This window comes from Habropoda laboriosa, unplaced genomic scaffold (assembly GCF_001263275.1).
Source record: "Habropoda laboriosa isolate 0110345459 unplaced genomic scaffold, ASM126327v1 scaffold92, whole genome shotgun sequence".
Lineage (NCBI taxonomy): Eukaryota > Metazoa > Arthropoda > Insecta > Hymenoptera > Apidae > Habropoda > Habropoda laboriosa.
The window spans coordinates 2,544,827-2,563,988 of NW_017100268.1; the positions used below are offsets into that span (position 1 = coordinate 2,544,827).

At 36.1% G+C, this 19,162-nt stretch overlaps 3 protein-coding genes across 3 annotated transcripts in view; 2 read left to right on the forward strand and 1 right to left on the reverse strand.

The window, feature by feature from the left end:
* The window catches only part of LOC108573405 (WASH complex subunit FAM21), a 14,826-nt gene extending 6,427 nt beyond the window's left edge, over positions 1-8,399 (forward strand). The window contains exons 13-23 of the mRNA XM_017935847.1: positions 470-598; positions 693-881; positions 951-1,102; positions 1,363-1,699; positions 1,794-1,923; positions 1,988-2,176; positions 2,260-2,576; positions 2,654-2,970; positions 5,193-6,592; positions 6,676-6,797; positions 6,906-8,399. Of these exons, the coding sequence (XP_017791336.1) occupies positions 470-598; positions 693-881; positions 951-1,102; positions 1,363-1,699; positions 1,794-1,923; positions 1,988-2,176; positions 2,260-2,576; positions 2,654-2,970; positions 5,193-6,592; positions 6,676-6,797; positions 6,906-8,399 (4,776 nt within the window). The remainder of the gene's footprint in view (positions 1-469; positions 599-692; positions 882-950; positions 1,103-1,362; positions 1,700-1,793; positions 1,924-1,987; positions 2,177-2,259; positions 2,577-2,653; positions 2,971-5,192; positions 6,593-6,675; positions 6,798-6,905) is intronic.
* Positions 3,107-4,460, reverse strand: LOC108573481. Its single transcript, XM_017935938.1, has 3 exons — positions 4,372-4,460; positions 3,743-3,842; positions 3,107-3,571 (listed from the first exon to the last, which is right to left on the reverse strand). Exons 1-3 carry the CDS (start codon positions 4,430-4,432, stop codon positions 3,460-3,462), a joined length of 273 nt encoding a protein of 90 aa, XP_017791427.1. The 5' UTR covers positions 4,433-4,460; the 3' UTR covers positions 3,107-3,459.
* A 1,847-nt stretch (positions 8,400-10,246) lies between the features above and the next one.
* Positions 10,247-15,213, forward strand: LOC108573434 (putative fatty acyl-CoA reductase CG5065). Its single transcript, XM_017935883.1, has 9 exons — positions 10,247-10,341; positions 10,940-11,114; positions 13,197-13,290; positions 13,365-13,610; positions 13,712-13,857; positions 13,949-14,248; positions 14,386-14,667; positions 14,772-15,029; positions 15,105-15,213. Exons 2-9 carry the CDS (start codon positions 10,948-10,950, stop codon positions 15,211-15,213), a joined length of 1,602 nt encoding a protein of 533 aa, XP_017791372.1. The 5' UTR covers positions 10,247-10,341; positions 10,940-10,947.
* The last annotated feature ends 3,949 nt before the right edge of the window (positions 15,214-19,162 follow it).

Genomic DNA, 19,162 nt, shown 5'->3' on the forward strand with positions numbered 1-19,162 from the left:
CATATATGTAGAATTTTATGTTTTCGATTTGACGATATATATATAAAAAAAAGGCAACTTGCAAACTATAGGCCTTAGTTTAACTTTCACACATTCCTGAAACTTTTCTTCTTCAGGACGGTATGAATTAAATCATATGGTAGATGTGACAGTGCCGGACACTGTAGTTGATAATCCCAACTGTTAAATGGGTGTTTTTTTTCCTTTTACTAAGTTTGATAAAAAAATAATGCAACATATGTAAATGCTATTGCGAAGAAAAGTAAAAGTTTGCTACATTAAACTGGATTAGGTGAAATGGTATGTTGTATAACTGTTTACTAGCACTGACATTTACTTTGAAACTAGTTTTAAGGTTAATGAATATAAACAATGATAGAGAAAATATTTAAGGATAAATTTTTTTTCTTTGCTAAGTCTGTTAAATATATAGAAGAATACATTAAATAAGAAATATTTTACATATTAGGACATATCAGATGGAATGGATAAATCATGGGATCATCCATGGACTACAGAGGAAATGAGAAAAAAAAGAAGAGAATGGAGTTTAGCAGGTGATGCAGGGCTTCTTAAACATCTTCAGCAATTTTCTGAAGTATGATTTAAATTTGTGATGCACATTCCTCACTCAAGTAGTACATTGAAAATTCATATAAAAGATTGATATTTAATGACAACATTTTTCATAGAATTTAGCATCAAAAGCAGATAAAACTCAAGAGGCTTTGGATTCATTGACAACTCAATTAAATGAAACAGCAATATTTGTAGATAATGTTACCAATACATCTTTGGCTTTGGCCAATAATCAATTTATTGAGAGCCGTGTGCAAGAAGATGATGTAGATATTGAGAAAAACAAAGAAACATCAGTTGAGGTGATTGAAGGTTATATAATGTAAGATATTATGATCCCCTTTAATTATTATATTAAAATTTCTCTACAGAAATTGAAAGATGAAGATTCTGAAGCTGCAGATTTAATAGCTAGTGTAAGTGAAAGTATAAAGCAAGGCCTAAATATAATGTATGAAAAGTATAAGGAAATGGAGTTTGTTGATAGTGATAGTGAAGAGGAGGACAATAAAGTAGTACTAAGGTAAATATAATTGCTAAAATAGTTTTATTCTGAAAAAATGTTAAAAAAGTCTTGCTTGCTGCTAAAACGAATACCGTTTCACGAACTGCAAAATGCATCTTTCCGACGAATAGATTTCGTCTTATTGCTCTAAGGAGGAGAGATGATAGGGAGTCATGTAAACTGACAAGACTGTTCACATTCGACTGTTTATACGGACGGGTCCGAGTGGACTCTACATTCGCCAGGCAAAGATTAAAATACTAATAATTTAATTTCAGTGTTGTATTGGGGCCAAATAATCCATACCAAGATCGGCCTTTACCTTATACTATTGGTTCTGAAAAGTGGAAAACTTCAAATAAAATTGGTTTAGAAAGCAGCAGTAGCAGTGAATCAGAACAAGTAGATGAAGAAGAGGAATCAGAAAGTGAAGATGACAGCATAGCAGCATTTAAAGACTTTAGTATGGAGGCTGCTCCAAAAACAAATATTGAATCAGATTACAGTAAAAGAAATGATATAACATACATGGGCAATGAGAAAATAGATGTAGTTAGTCAAAATAACATAGGCTCTGTTCCTGAATCAATTACTTCTAATGATAATGTATCGAAGGTTTTTATGTTTTTTCGTTTCGTACCTATGTCATTATTTAATAGTTTTAATTGTACATATTATAATATTGTAAGATCTCTGTATTACTTTATAGGTACCATTGCCAAACAATGTAGCATCGAATTTTGCGGAAGAATTGGCAAAACGGTTAGGTACAGTTGGACAACCTCAAAAACCGTCTGTTGCAGATGAAAAAAACGAGTCGACGATAAACCAATTCAAAGGTACCTGTACGAACTCGATAAATTTTGTTGTACGTCCGTATTTAATTAGTATTGCGTTTGTCAGATGATCTGTTTACACCAGAAGAAGATGAAAATGCCTTAAGTGATAAAACTAACAAAATATTCAATGAAAATAAAGGATTTCTAAGTAATCAACCCGCGGAAAATGTATGGAAGGAAAAACAAATTAAATCATATAAGAATAATATTATACCTGCCAGCATTGATGTACCACCTCCAATTAGTACAGTTTGTACGTTTTTCTCAACTTAAATTGTTACGAAACTAATAGATAATGGGATTTCAAAAGATTTAATACGTTTCTGTATTTTTTAGCTACAAAACCAAAATCTTCGATCGATGATCTTTTCGCCGATGCAGATTCTGAAGATTCTGACGGCTTTTTCTCATCGAAAAATACAGTTAAAACAATCACGAAAAAAAAATATTCTAATAACAATAATCATTCGTTCAATGCAGAGGATGCACAAAAGAAATATTTAGATACTATAACACCAGCTGGTAACATAGCTACAAGTACACCAGAAACCAATTTAAATAGTGCTAATTTGTTTAGCGACGATGAAGATGTCGGTGATCTCTTTGGATCGTCTAAAACTGAATCCCCAAATAAAAAAGTACGCTCGCAAGAGGTAATTATTGTTAGCTCAAATTAATTCGAAAATTCTACAACGAAAATGCGAAATTAATGTTACGTTCACAATTTTAGAAACCCGAGGGGGGTGTATCAAAACTCGGAAATATCTTAACTTCAGATTTTGAGAACAAACTAAGTAATATATTACAGAGTCATTCGGAGTTATTCGGATCTTCTGGCAATAATACGTCAGGAAATTATAAAAGCGGAGTAAGCAGCGAGCCCGTGCATGATCATTCGCGATATACTATTTCAAATGACAATATTAACGAACGAGGCTCCATCGAGACGGCAAGAAATACCTTAGAAAGTTTAGACATCGCCAATGAAACCAGCGGAATATCGATCCATCCACCGAGTATTAATAACACAGGAGGTTCAAGCATAGGGTACGTATTAATCTTATTATTACTATAGAATAAATGTTCCTAATAGAATAAATTAGATGATCTATTGTAATATTTCCTTATTTAAAATAACTGCATCGCTTTTGTAAGGCCTTCGATCATATTTCGCCAAAGTGTTGATAAAAATTCACATTGTCTTCGTTACTTTATACGTATAAGAACGAATGAGCGTGCCAAGCACACGAAATGTCATTGAATTGATGATCCAAACATTAGTCATCCTTCATTGCGTTGCAGTGATTGTATCGAGTATATGCGCGAGCTCCAAGGCGAGCTCCTTTAGTTTACGAGCATTTCATCTTAAGCTAGTATCTCGTTCGTATATATTCGATCAACATTTTCTCCCAGTTGTATTTATTTTTAGTCACGTAATATCAAGTAAGTACTACATTGTTTCACAGGTTACAGTTCATATTTAACGGTATCTTATGAGTAACATTGTCCGATGTTAACGATCTTTTTTTTTTTATATCAATCATTTGTTCCTCCACATATAGGTCCCGGACAACACTCTGGGTAGGGTTTGCTTAGATCCAGTTCTCGGTATCCAAGTGATTTTCCCCCGCACATCCATGCCGGGCACCTAAAATGTTTAATCCTATTTTATAACAGGGTGCTTTACGAAATTTTAAACAATTGCTCGAACGTGTAGAATTTCCAGTTTTCAAAAAAACGTGATATAGAAACAGTAAGTAATACTGTGCAAATATGGCACTTAATAAATAGGTATTAATTTAAAATCAAAATCACTTACGATACTCCTTGTATAGTACCGTCTGGGTTACACGTAATTTGCTGGCAATTTACGTGATGTTGTCCCGGGGTAAGATTATGACCCTCGTACTGGCAATTTCCTGTTTACAAAGATTTCGTGAAACTTCTTTACGAGGATTAAGTTATTAAATTTCTTTCAATTTTCATTTCTCAAATTCAATTATACATTTCAATATTACACGAAACCTTACTTCTCTCACAAACTCGTTTCTGTCATTGGCAATTCAATTATATTAACGATAATGGAGCAATTAAAGCAAATTATCACGTTAAGTCTAGCGAGAATTTATGGCACGCAATTATACGTCCGTTCAAGCGCTTGTTATTGATGACACTTTATCGGAATCTCTACTGTTTTCTTTTTCTTCCTATTTATGCGTTTCCAATCTGTTAGCTGTCGTTCTAATAATCAGTGTTTGAAACTCAATAAATTATTTCTCCAGGAATTCCTCATTTTTTTTATCATATCGTTATATCTGTTTTGTATGTCAATTATGTTATACTTGCATCCGCGAGAACTAAGACAAAGTGACTGGATAAGATTTTTACTGATTTTTAATTATATACATGTTAAACTTTTTTAACAAGAAAACAAAAAAATTAACATACCTCGTACTTCCAAAAATAAGCATGTTGTCATCAAAAGTGTGCATAGAATTATGGTCTTCATCTTGATGTTTCAGCGTATGAGAGTTAAGATCTCTCTAACAGTACTGATCATATTTATGCTGTGATTTTCCTTTTATACCTCCTTTGCTCTTCTTTTTTTTATCTCCTTGACCTTTACATAATCTCTTATATCTTCATTTCTATAGTATACCATATAAATTAATATCTGCTTCGAGGTACATACATGTTTTCATAGATTGGGATATTGATTAAATCCTAATATACTTGTAATTGGTATAATTGTTCGTAAAAGGAAAAAATAATAAAAACGATACGAAGAATCTTCTACGCTTACGTAAGTATTTTTTCGCAGAAGTCGTTCCGCACGCAGAAACATATATTTACGCAGCCTTCAGGTGTACGACCAAAATTTCGACAAATTTATCAAATCATACTTCAGTCCAAAAACCCTTTTTTTTTTTTTATCAATTTCGTTGTGATGTACCTTCTACGCATCTTATCGATATAAAACATGTTTCGCAAATGAAACCTCTGTTCACATTCTCCTCGTATTTTCGAAGTATATTCTTAGATACCGAACCTTCTGCGTCCAAGGCAAACAAAGTGCGTCTCTCGGATGCAGATGGAACGGTGACTTTTCCAAACCCGAAACTTTCCGTCGTTTCGACTCGAGAAAATAGACGAGAAAATACTCGAGAAAAAGACCAGGAAGAAGAGCCAAGATGAAATCTGTCGCAGTCGCGTTACTACCATGCTGTTGTTTTTTTCTCGTTTCAACGTTTATGGTTTTTTCCTTTCAGTGTCGACTTTCAGCCACAGATGACGTCGAGTCGCTTAAAATCGGAGGAAATCTACCGTGAACGAGTCGCCAGCGATAGCCTGTTTACGGCCCGTTCGCGTAACGCGGCGAACGCTACCTCAAACTCAGCTTCGAACTCGACGAACAGTCAGCTGCAAGAGGAGTCGATTGGAAACTTTTCCGGCATACGACAGGACGATGTGTTCGAGAACGAGGACCTGTTCGGTCCTCCACCGCTACCGAAAGCCGATTCGAAGCCAACGAAGTCGAAGGTGTCGTCGCTGTTCGACGACTCTGATTCCGGCGACGAATTTATCTCGACAACCAGCTCGAGTTCTAGTAGAGATCTCTTCGACGAGGTGATCGACATATTCGGGAACAAAGATATCTTCGAGAACAAAGATATCTTCGGGATAATACCGAAATTGACCGCCAAAGAGGAGAGCAACATCCCTGGTAGAAAGTTCTCGGACATTCCCGACGATGATATGTTCGCTAGTAACATTCGAGATACAGTAACGAAAAGCAATGTCCCGGAGAAGAGTCAGAACGTCGTGGTACCGAAGAGGATAAGCCTGTTCGACGACGACGACGACAACGATTTATTCGCCGCGAAACCTGTTAAAACCGAGACCAAAAGCGAGTCCCGTATTTTCTCCGACGACGAGGAGAATGATTTGTTCACTGCGAATAAACCGATTGGCGGGAAGCAGAGGAACGATAAGCAATCGGTGGAAACGACTTCTGGGATAGACATTGTTGACCAGAAAGTATCCGATGGAAAGAGAGAAAAGAAGGACAGTCGTATTCTTGCGGACAACGAATTGTTCTCCACTACCACTGGATCGCGTGGATTCGTTTTCGAGGATGACGACTACGACGGTTTGTTCGGCGGTACAAAGACCGTAACCACAAAGAAAACGAAAGAGATTACAGAGGTTACGACAGTTAAGGAGTCGTCTGTTAAAGATACCGAAATACTAGACGACTCGAATATGTTTGCAAAACCGAAAGAACCAAACGTTTCCGCAAGCACGTCTAACAAGCTGGTAGAAGAAATCACCGGGATATCGATGCACAAGGATAGTTCTGAAAAGCGTGAAACTACGGAAAACGTGAAGCACGAGCCGAAGAAGAGTCCTCCGAAATCATTGGACATTCATACATCGTCGCCACCGTCTGAGGAGAACAGCCAAGGAGCGAAACGAGCGGTTTCTGGTAAAATAAAAAATCTGATGGGCAAGATGGGCGATTTGAAGATACTTTCACCCATGGATACATCGCCGTTATGGCGAAGAAGCGAGGAAAAAACAGACGAGGAAGATAGCATAGCGGATCGAGATAGCGATGATGGCGGATGCATTAGTACACAAGGTCATAGTTCACCTTTAAGTGTATCTGGTATGTATTTGGAGCATATTACGTTTTATCGCGTTTCTATTTATTTTCTTGTACTTTGTCCAAATAAAATTGTTATCTCGTAGAAGACAGCACTGCTCAGAAACAATCGCAGCAATCTACGATTTCGGGTGAAAGTAATGTAGAAAGTGCCATTAGCTTCGACGAGCCAGCCCAAGTGGAAACGTTATCGACCACTGCTTCGAAGGTAATCGTTGAAATATCTTTCGAGCGTAATTGAAGCTTGAAAAAAAAAAGTGATAATTCCGTTCATTATATTTTGCATATCTTCTTTTAATTTTTTAACGTTTTTTAGACTCGTGTTCGAATACAAGCGAAACGTCGGCCACAGAGCAGGCATGCACGAAAGTCAGCCATCAAGCAGAGCGGAATCAATTTTGATGCCGTGGACACGTCCGCGAACAATTTACAAGATAAGAGCCAGACTAATCAATCGTCGAGTGCCTTCAATAAAGAGGTCTCTACGGCCGTGAACGTCAGTGTCGCGCATACCGTAACCACGAATTCCGATCGTTTAATTTCATCGACTAATGATAATTTTCATCGGACCAACGACGCTAACATATTTTTGGCCGCGGACGATAGATCTGAGCTTGGTAGTATTAGCAAGGAAAGTTCTATGAGTGCCAACAAAAACACTTTGCTGTCCCCGTCCACCGACGAGGAAGATTTATTCGATGTGCCGCCTGATTTACCGGAGGATCCGCAAAAAGAAGACATGCTATTTGGTAGAGCGCCCATTCTTTCTCCAGTCGAGAGAGTTTTTCCTGAAAAGCCTCCTGTCACATTCAAACCGTTAAAGGACACGTACATCAAGCATACCGACGATGTAGACGCAGGTACGGCAAAGGCTGCACGAAAGATAGAGAAAAGTAGCGTATTATCTGAATCTAGTACCACTGCTAATACGAAAGATCCGATTTCACGTGCAAGTCAAATAGAATCGAAACAGGAGGGTGTCGAATCTAAAGACGAATCGAAGGAAGTGATTGATCCATTGCGAGACAATAGTCACGATCCGCTGAAAGATCCGAGTCAATTGTTCGCTTTCGTTACGAAAACACCTTCACCGGAAAAAGGAAAGAGTTTGTTATTTTCCGAGGACGATAGTCTTTTCTCTAACGGCGTTAAAAAGTTGGCCGAGGAACAAATCGCGAAGAAACCAGTTTTGGACTTGTTTGCCGACGACGTGGAAGGTGATCTGTTTTCAACGTCTTTAGTTAAACCTGTAAAGAAACCATTGAAGGATACGAAAATAAATTTATTCGACGAAGATGACGAGGATGATAGTTTGTTTGGCCCTGTTGTAAAGAAACCGTCGTTAAAAAGTGAGCTCGAAAGGAAACATTCTGTGCAACAGCCAGCGAAGAAAATAAGTTTATTCGACGATGACGATAACGATACCAATTTGTTCTTCGAACCGTCCGAGCACGGACAGAAATCAGATTGTGGGAGTATCCAAGAGCAAACGAACAACAATGAGATGTTTACGAGTATTACCGAACCTGTGAGGACCTCGCATATTACAGACATTTTTGCCGATCAGTCGAGCGAAGAGGACGATTTCTTTGCCACGAAACCAGTCCCGAAGAAAGTTCCCGTGGCGTCCAAGTCTTTGTTTTCTTCTTCTTCTGACGACGACGATATTTTCGGGAAGAAAACCACGACCGAGTCGCAAGTAAAGGCGACAGAAACGCGTACTACTGTAAAAAAATCGGTAACGAGGGATCTGAAGAAAACGGCTGAAAAGATCGGCGAGGACCCTTTGAGCGTTTTACTAGATGATTAAGCACATTGTTTCCTGGAAGAATTATATATGTTATTTGTATTTTGTTGTTTAATGTTTACGTTTTATAAATTGATCGAAATGTGATCGTGCTGAAAACTAAATATACACGATACTTTCCAAATTATATATTTATCGAAGTAATAATCGACAGTTAAGTATATGGATAAATTAATTGTGTGTAAATGATGAGAAACGCTGTGCGTTGAAAAGTATGGGCACTGTGCAAAAATGGTGGATAAAAATTTAGTTAATATACGAATCATATTTATTTTTATTTATATTTTACACACGAAAAATTCCAAAATACGTTATGATTTACAACAAATACTATGAAATATATATTTTACAGTATTTTTTCACCGTCGCTCTCTGAAAATAGAGATCGTAAAGAAAATATGAAAATTATGGTAGAAGGATTTGTATTAAATACCACGAACAACGAACAATAGAATAATCCGTATAAATACAATAGTAATTAATGTTGCTTAGTTTATTTTGCCATTATATTATACGCAACCATTTTGCATAATTAGTCTGCAAGCAGTGCTTTACACGTATGGTGGATATTATATATTTTCTGTAATTCATGTGTAATTCGTATATTTCATTTCTTTTTAACGTACGCCATTCCATAGTGTAATGTATTGTATATACTGTATCCTCTCTATGAAGCAGTGCAAATAAACTGGTAGAATAAATGTGTAAACTGTACATAAAGCTTTAATTCTTGATCTGAAATGTTTTTAAGTATGCCGCATTTATTAGAATTTCAGCATACGTTATTTGTATCAGTAACTGGTTAATTAAGTAGACACTGTGGATTTCGGGGTAAATAAAAGGGTAAACATTGCAACGACGTCGAAAATGTATTGCTTAAACGTGACAACGTATTTTTTAGTCAGAAAATCAATTACTGTTCAGTCTTTACAAAGTAAATTTTTCGAAACAGTACTTAATTGCGATAAATTATAATATTGAACGTTTGTTAAGAGTGTTTCAATTGTAAATAAAGAAAAAGCTCATTACAAAGTAATTTCTCGAATTAATTTTGAAACGTCAACGAATAAATATTTATGTATATAGAACGTAAATGCTGGATTGTAATGAAACAAATTCAACAATAACGATACAACAACAAGCGATATCAACGATCGCTTACAACGGACTGAGTAGACTAAAGTTTGAGGAAACTTCGTTCTCTTATTTCACAAATTTTTTATTAAAGTCTCGCATAAAACGGTACGGTTGAAATTCAAATATGTTCCAAACTAATTAGTTTTTATACATATATACTTTTTTTTTATAGGGAATTACAAGCTGCGTCGTCTGTTAATGCATTCAAAAATCGTATCGATCCTATTTAGAAAAAGAAACCTAAGTGGTCTTCGCGTGATCTTAACGCCTTCAAATCCTAAATATCTGTATCTTACTATGTATGTCCTGTAACCCCCTTACAGCATATAGCATTTTTTTTTCTACTCAGCATACTTCTCGAGACATTTACAATGTTGTATTAAAATGACTTTGTATGTAAAATTCATTTTTCCATTTCATACATTTGCTTGTTTCGGTCTTCTGTCTATTTAGTCCGCTAACTTTCCCTATTTCAGTTTAATTTATTTCATTTATTTGCGTAAAGCGAACTGAATATTCTACAATATCTCGTTATCATTCTATTATCGTTATATCGCTATTGTAATCGAGAATATGTATATATATTGCTAAAAATTAACTGCTGTTTTAATTTGCATAAAGAGGGGGCAGGAGGGCCAGGAGGGGCAGGAGGGGGCGGCGACGGTCACTTTTCCCTGTATTGTATGAGTATACGTTTGAGGAAATGTGTACCTGTTTTTAAAGCTATTGGAACGGGGTCGGAATACTTTGCAGTTGTAGTTCTTACGTCGTTGGATACACATCGGTCGTTACTTAGATTTCACATCCGGTAAGTAATAAAAAAAGAAAAACGACGAAAATATAAATTATCTATTGTTTTCTATTTATCGAACAGCTATCTGTTGTTTTCTTTTACATTTCTATCGGTCTTCGCAATGACGTGTGAAGTTTTGATTATGTACCTCCAAACGGTATCTAAATTCAAATTGCGGAAATGTACATAACGAACTTACTTTAGATTCGTGAAAAAATTTCGAGTATTCTACGATTGTGACTTGTAAGAGATAGCTTTGAAGACCTGAATTTTTCGGTACTTAAAGAAGAAAAGTACTTGAAGGTAAAATTGGAAAGTAAGAGGGCAGCTTCTTTTTATTTTTGTCGTTTGGTCACTTTCATATTTGGTCGTACGGTTTCATTTCAACGATCTTCCCCAGATACTTGTTAACGTGAACATCGTTATTTACGCATCTTTCGGCTAACGATTTTCTACGAGTGTTCGTTAATAATAATAAATAATATTCGTTAATTTGACGAGCTTGTTTTTGTGAGAAAAACGACGAGCGTCTCGTTCGAATCTATCGAGTACCCTAGAAAATTTTTTAGGCAATAATAACACCGAACTGCGTATAAACACGACAATTTTACAGGTATCAAGATGACATCAGACGGAAGTAATGCATATATTAACGATATATTGGATTTCTCTGAATCACCGGTCACAAATGAAAAAAGTGAAATAGTTGAATTTCTTGCACATACTAATGTTTTGGTAACAGGAGGAACAGGTTTTTTGGGAAAACTCCTCGTCGAAAAGTTACTCAGGTAAAACAGCGGCTTGAAAATTTCCAATAGTCGGTTTACTCCAAGGTTTTCGCTCGGCTGTATTGCGAAATTAGCAGAATTACATTGATAAAAACATATTCACCGATTAGTACATACTATTGCAGAGTAATTAAAAATATCGAAACTTGTTTACATTGTGACATTCTTCGATGTTTTTTAATATTTCCCCAAATTCAACCGAATTTACATTCTGTTCAATTTCTATTAATTCTACCGTGCTGGTCAAATTTGCTAAATGTTTTTTTCCACGATTTTAATATGTCACCTAATTCTATTTTATCCCGTGAATTTGCAGTCATACAAACTACGTCGTTAAAATTTTCGTTTTTTTAAACCAAAGAAATGTTTTGCTTAATATTCGTTTAATAAGCTGAGATAAAAAGCAACTTCGTCTGTAACTTACGAAAATTCTTCGTTCTATCAGCTGCATATTATAGTGGGAGGCATTTGATTTCAATACTTTAGCTTTATTAGCATAGGATGACATGCTGCATTATCAATTGGTAGAACCCGAGGAGGAAGCTTTTGTTGCTTAAGCATTTTGTATATTCCGGTAGGAAATATTCATGAAACAAATTCGTAAACATCTTTGCGTTCATTCGGCAACTCTTTTCAGCTTTATGTACCACTGACAAAGCATCTCTCTTTAACATTTTTAAATACTTCGAAATTTTCGGATTTTCCTATAATTAGCAATGATCATTCGTGGTTTCTCCAAAGCGTAACAAGTTCTTTGCTATGTTTACGTCCTGGAACAATTGGTCTCATCTCTCGAAACTAGAGTCTTCTGAGTGTACTTTTTAATTACTTTCTTCGAAGAAATCGTTCAAATTCGGGTTACCTTTTCACCAGCTTCAAATTTACGTATAACTTTTACTTCACGTTTTATTAAGTTACTCGCGTACTTTTGCTTCTCAGCCGTTATTACAGATCTGACATGCTTCTTCTAACTGTTGCGATAAAATTAAAATCCACCCTACCGTTCTGCCGTAGCTTATCATTTTGATTATTCGCAACTAACCGAGCATCCCTAGCCAACTTGTCGAGATTATAAATATCTGCACAGTGAAATTGTACATACGAGTGGATGTTACCGTTCCGGATTAATTATGTTAATTCAATTTTAAATAGTTTCAGCAATTTCCAATGCGTCATGTTCTCACTCATTTGCAAGACAAGTGCCTTGTTCGATCGGTTCAAAGGTACATCCGGTGTTTATAGTATAATTCCGCTGTGTTTACGATTAGAATTAATTAGCGAATAATTAATGAAATATCAATTATTTTTGGAAAAGCATACAAACATTATTTGAGCAAATTCCAGCGAGAATAATAAGTAAAATTCGTCTGGCTAGAAAGAATGAATTAAATTGAAGGATTCGGCGCAAGAACCGGTCAGCTCCATTATTGGAAACTTTACAGTAATTACACTTGTAAAGATTGTATTGGTAATATATTTTTCACGAGAAATAGTTTGCTCGGTAGTGGCAGTTTCAATAAGATCTCTTTCTTCTTCGGTAGAGTGGCCGATTCTTGCACCGAACCCTTCAATTGAACTTAATTCGAATAAAATATGCTGAGCGTGGTTGCTCGAAATTTTAGACTTCGACTTAACGATTTCTGGATGAAGATGAGTTCTGAATGAAACTTGGTGTGAATTGATTTTTACAGTAAATTTAAAAATGTAATCGTTTGCTATTGATGAATGGAACTATGTATATTTGAAGATACAAAGAAATTGTATATGATTGATATGTACAGTGCTGTTGTGACGATGGCTCTGTGCCTAGCTAAATGTGCCTAATGAATTTTACAATGATAATCCACCAAACCGGGTCTTCCTCGTGTTTTACGATTGCTACGCAATAGAATAAACGAATACTTTCTCATATACATTATTTCTGTTAGTATAGACATGAAATAACAGATGTAATTAATATAGATTGGTAAAATTAATCCTTCATTTCTATTAATATTGTCAGTATTCCCTGCAAAGAGCATTATTTAATAATTTATTTTTCTTGTGTAATTATCGTTGTATTTCATTGTATGCATATTGCAGAGTTTGCCCAGATTTGAACAAATTATACATGACCGTAAGGCCGAAAAAGGGGAAAACAGCTTTGGAACGATATGAAGAAAACTTTGACTGTGTCGTAAGTAATATAAGCTTAATAACACGATGCGAATAGTTGAACGATGATAAAATAGGTGTACCATTTTTTATTAGGTATACGATAAATTGAAACGTGAACAGCCAAATTTTATGGACAAAGTGGTAATGTTAGAGGGTGATGCAGCACATGACGATTATGGATTGTCACTGGAAGATAAAAAGTTATTGATGGACATAAATATCATTTTCCATGCTGCTGCAGTTGTACGATTTGATGAAAAAATTCGTGTAGCAGCGCATATCAACGTGAGGAGCACGAAATTCTTATTAACGTTTGCAAAAGGACTACCAAATTTGAAGGTACACTAAACGTTACCTTTTTTTCTGTTTTACTTTATTTGCATTACAAATATTTTTTTCCAAGTTTCGCTTTATTATTTTATTGACAATTCTATGCACAGGCATTTGTACACGTGTCTACAGCATTTGCACATTGTACACATACACTTATCAATGAGATACATTATAAAGACTCTATTGATGGGGATAAATTCTTAACATTGGTGGATGCTATGGATGATGAGAAACTTGAAAAAATTACCCCAATGTAAGCTTTACTTCTATAAAATTATAAACGTCAATTATTTAAACAGAAAGGTAAATAATTTTAACGAAGAGCAAATTTTCCTTGTTAACAGACTGCTTGACAAATGGCCTAATACATATGTGTATACAAAAGCAATAGGAGAAAATATTGTATTAAAGTATACCGATGATCTTCCAGTTTGTATTGTAAGACCTAGTATTGTTTTATCAACCGATAAAGAACCACTTACTGCATGGACAAACAATATGTATGGAGCTACAGGTGTAGTTTTAGCAAGTGGTGTAGGTTTATTACGTACGTTACATTGTGTATCAGAAAATATAGCAGAGGTCATACCAGCAGATTATGTTGTGTCTAATATTGTTGCTTCTGCTTGGGATATTGCCAATAAGTAAATTTTTCATCTTATTACTTTCTTAATGAATGATTTCAACTTTTATGATTGATCAATTTAAGTTTTCGAGTAATGTTGTAGTACAGATATAGTAGCATTTAAATTTCAATACTAATGATTATTTTATCTTGTAGAAAAGCTGCACAAAAATTAGATGAAAATCCTAAAATACCTGATGAGGAAAGGATACCTATTTATAACTCTGTATCTTCTTGTCAAAATCCAATCTCATGGGGTGTTTTTATGAATAAAAATGCAATTTTTGGAGTGGAGATACCTAGCATAAAAGTTCTCTGGTATTATATGTTGATACTCAACAGATATTTACTTCTGCATAATATTTGTGCTTTCTTCCTTCATACAGTACCAGCAGTTATTGTTGATACAATAGCTCTCCTCAGTGGTCGTAAACCTACGTATGTATTTTATATGGGAATCAGACATTACATACAAGGAATTACATAATTATATGTATTGATGATTATATAAATTAATAGCAATTATTTATTATTATTTTTAGATTGTTAGATGCATATAGGAAAATACACAAATTTAGCAAGGTGATACATTACTTTTCAGCAAGGCAATGGAGGTTTAAAAATGATAATGTTGTAAAACTTTGGGAAAAAATGAATTCCCGTGATCGACAAATATTTTGCTTCAATACAATTACATTGGATTGGGAAGAATACTTTTATCAACATATGAGAGGTCTTCGCACATATATGTTAAATGACCCCTTTGATACAGTGGAAGAAGGAATCAAAAGATATGCTAAGTATGTTTATGTTTAGAAGTTTATTAATATTAAACTTATTGTCATTTTACATTATAAAATTTTTGTATGTTGCAGGCTACGTATAGCTCACTACACAGTTACACTAACAGTATCACTATTACTTTTATGGATTTTGGTATCTTTTGTATCATACATATGGTCCTTCTGGCCTTTATCACATTAATAATTGCAAATATTAGCTATGCAGTTTCCTTTCTAAATTAAATTATTTGAATACAATTTTTTTCTTATTACCATGTACACTCTGGTTACAAACACTTTTTATTATTGTACATCATTCGTTATTTCGTTAACAGATGTCGCCACAAATCTGTATGCTCTTTTCTTGAATAAAATATGCACATTTCGTCAGTTTTATTTTATGAAGTCCTATTTCCTTATTTGTATGTGAAAACAAATGTATTTTTGAGTGGTTATTAATATTTTTTAATTTACGTTTCAGTATTACAATCATCATTAATGGCTTTGTGTGATTCGACGTAATGAAAATAGAAAAGTGCGAAAGTTTCAAGTTGTATGTAAAATCTACTTGTATTTGTAAGTGTTCGGTCTCAATTCATTTTTAATAGTTAAATTAGTCTATAAATATAATAGGATTACATAACTTGTAGACACGTTTTGCATATGTGTTTCAAATTATTAATATGTGTATACATAGACGTGACAAATAAATGAAGCATACATAAACAGAATATTGAAATTTTTAATTTGTAAATAAAAAATATCTTGCTTACATGTCATATGTATAATTTACTGAAAACGTTATAACATCATTTCAAATATGATAACAATGTAAACATCGATCATACTTAAAATTTTATGTTCAGTGTCTATAGTATTATATTAATTCTATATAGCTTTGCATTAAATAAAAAATTAATAAAAAATTTCAGGCAGGAACATTTCCGTTAAGGAAATAAAATAGAAATTCAAATTTGTTTGTAATATACATTTACAAAAACCAGTTTCTTAAACTAAAAAGTTTCTAATCATGAAAATGAAATTTATACGTGGGAGTCTCTTTTCTATTTATAGCCGCGTTGTTAATAGGCACGCGTACAGAATTGCCTACATGCCGAGCACATTGTATACAAATTGATTGATTTATTATAGTCTGAAGTTTTATTGAAATTATCTGTTGTCCTGTTTCAGCTTTTCTTTGCTTATTACGATCCTATTTAAATAATGGACGTATCAGTAACCTTATCTCTTCGATTCCATAGAATCTTGTTATTTGAAAAGTAATGATTTACATCTAAACCTTTTTTTTTTATATAGAAATTGAAATAAAGCAAATGTAAGAGAGTCGTTAAAAATAATAAAATTTGTCGTAAATTAAAAAAAATATTTTAATCTAAAATTTACATTTTCATTCCAGCAAACGAAATTTGAATTTTCCATCTTCTGATATTATCAAAATGTGGCATTGGTAAAAAATGTAGACAAATATTATTAGGTAATATTAGTATAATTAATATCTCGTCAAACTAGAATGTACTTATATTTCGTAGCGATAGTATCGTTATAAGAATCGTAGAGGCTCGATACGATCAAGGTCGGGTAAAAACAGCATTAGTAACGACACGGATGGACCGAAGGGGCAGATCGGCAAAAGAAGCGGGTAAGTCGTGCGCCACCATCGTGTACCGAGCGTCGGAGCGTAGTGCGATACGGGGATGGAGGCCGCGCAAGCAGGCGAGCGAGTCGAGCGAACAGAGTCGAGGATCGAGAACCAACCGGCGACTCAGGAAGGCAGTGCACGCCCGACTGCCGACACGAGCGGATGGCGTACGTTGCCGCTCGCGCCACCATTACCTCGTGATTTTCCTTCCTGTCAGATACGGTCACCGTCGTCGATCTTGTGACGAAGCACGCAGTATTTGCAACCACTATTGGCGACTGCACGCGGTCGTAGTCTTCAGGTGGTCAGTAGTGACGTTGCGTGTCGCGCTCCGATCGCGAAATAGAGAAAAAGAGGGAGAGAGAGGTAGAGAGAAAAGAACGAGCGAGACAGAAAAGGAAATAAAGAAACGGAAGGAGGCGAAAGGTAGTTTTTTTTCCTTCATCTGTCTCTCTTCGTCGATTTTTCATCGTCGTCGTGTTTTCTGTCATCCATGGACATCACACGTACCGCGCACACGCACACCTCCTAATACCACGTGTGTGCACACGCATGCACGCATTCACGCACGAATTTCAACGACGCACGTACAGATTATCGAGCCCGCGCGACTGGCGTACGGGGCGCCCTCCAAAAGTCGTGTGTACGCGTGCAACCCTACCGGAGCCCACTGATGTTGGTTACCATAGTAGCGCGCGTGCCGATCAGCTGATCGTTGGGACCCGAGCGTGTTCGACCGTCGGCAGTCGGCCAGCAGCGGCTCCGTCCACTCGTCGTTTCGTGCGTTCTCTCCGCATGCGTTCGCGCAGCTCGCTCGCCTTTCGCGTCGCGACTTGGTGATGAGCAAACGAACAGTTTCGTGAACATCCGGAAATCGTCGGTTTTCGAACGTAACGCAAAGTCCTCGGAAAAGCCCCGAACGGTGTAAAAAAGAAAAGTTTTCAGTAGATCGTACTCACCGCTCGGATGGTCCTATTTGCTGTTATCGATGTTGGAACAATACACCGACGCCCGCATCTTCATGTCGATGTAATTAATACAGTAAATGCTCAGACGTTCAGACGAATGATCCATGGTGTGCCGGGGTGTCGAGGAAAAGCCAATTGCAGTTTTGTCGATACACATGTATCGGTTGGTTCGGAATACGCCATCACACACATAACTACTGAGACCTTGCAATGATTTACGTCATGCATTTTAAATTCAACCGTCCAGAAATGAAACTCAACGGGGAAATGTTCAGCGACAGTGGATCGGAGAATTTGTTGCCATGCTTTGTTCAGTCGATTGTTAGAAAACATCTCGACTGAAGTATCGAAATACTTTCGTTGTCAAACGATTTCGAGCTGCATTCATGCACGAGTTTATTGACACGCAAGTGACACGTTTGGTGATAGTCACCATGCATTCCTAAACACGCTTGATGATAATCTAATTTTTGTTCGGCAAATAATACAACAAACGTACACCGTTTCGTAAAGCAGCAATTTACCGTGCGTTATGTTCGTGATAGTGTCGTCGGGTGACATTACGAACGTGACTGACCCTTGGCGGCCATCAACGACACGCTACAAAACGAACAAAACAAATCCACGAAAAACCGATCACCCATTGAAATAAATATCTCTCGAGGAATTACCAAGAGCACATCACTCGTCACTGGTTGTAACTAGTTAATTTGAAAACAAAACGAATTTCTATTACTGAAATTAAACCGGCCGTGTATCGCAGCACTCGTTAGGATGAGACGTAACGGTTATCGATCGACTGACCAGAAGTTGGTGCCGTAGTGTGTCTGCCAAAAAGTATCGATATATCGATATTATTTCGTGTACGGTGTTGCTAGACTGCAGTGGATGATGGCCGCGCAATCTTCGTATGTAAGAAACGAAGTACAAAATAGATCGGAATCGGAAGTGATAATCGCGGTGAATAATAGTTTTTGTTGAAACAAAATTCGAACTCGTTTGGCAGCGGTATCGCAGAATGTGAATGTTTTCTCTGTACGAACACACTTTGACAATCGTTTGTACCTGTGACGGATCGCTCGACCGCATTAACCAATCAGACTTGCTGTGAATACGTGAAGTGACTCAGTTTTCATGGAACATTCGTTAGAAGTGATTTTCGTTTATGTTTCGTGCAGTGCCTGCATCTTATGCGCTAACTGCGACGATGACAGTTCGAGATATTTTCTCGTTCACGCGGAAACTCTGTGATAGCCAATGCCAGCAACGCCATTACTCGGATTAAGTCAAGTGTGAGGAGAACACGGTTCCTGAAATCATCTTGATAGAAAGCTTGGTGAGTACAAAACACAGCTGTGTCTATCGCGATGTAAATAGAGAGGAAAAAACACATAGCATTCGTCGTTTCTGTGAACCCGAGCGAGGAAGGTTATACACGTTGAGATTTGAAAGTCGAATTACGTTGGTGTCGTATCGGGTTTCGTTTTTTTTTCCCGCCATTTTTGTTTCGACGTAGAATCACT

What these genes read in the sequence shown, in the direction of transcription:
- LOC108573481 (XM_017935938.1), bottom strand. Translation starts at nt 4,432, where the DNA reads ATGAAGACCATAATTCTATGCACACTTTTGATGACAACATGCTTATTT. An exon ending in CTTATTTTTGGAAGTACGAG is followed by an intron (nt 3,843 to 4,371) that starts GTATGTTAATTT and finishes CTTTGTAAACAG; the next exon opens with GAAATTGCCAGTACGAGGGT. An exon ending in GGTACTATACAAGGAGTATC is followed by an intron (nt 3,572 to 3,742) that starts GTAAGTGATTTT and finishes TAAACATTTTAG; the next exon opens with GTGCCCGGCATGGATGTGCG.
- LOC108573434 (XM_017935883.1), top strand. Translation starts at nt 10,948, where the DNA reads ATGACATCAGACGGAAGTAATGCATATATTAACGATATATTGGATTTC. An exon ending in CTTGAAAAAATTACCCCAAT is followed by an intron (nt 13,858 to 13,948) that starts GTAAGCTTTACT and finishes CCTTGTTAACAG; the next exon opens with ACTGCTTGACAAATGGCCTA. An exon ending in GCTTGGGATATTGCCAATAA is followed by an intron (nt 14,249 to 14,385) that starts GTAAATTTTTCA and finishes TTTATCTTGTAG; the next exon opens with AAAAGCTGCACAAAAATTAG.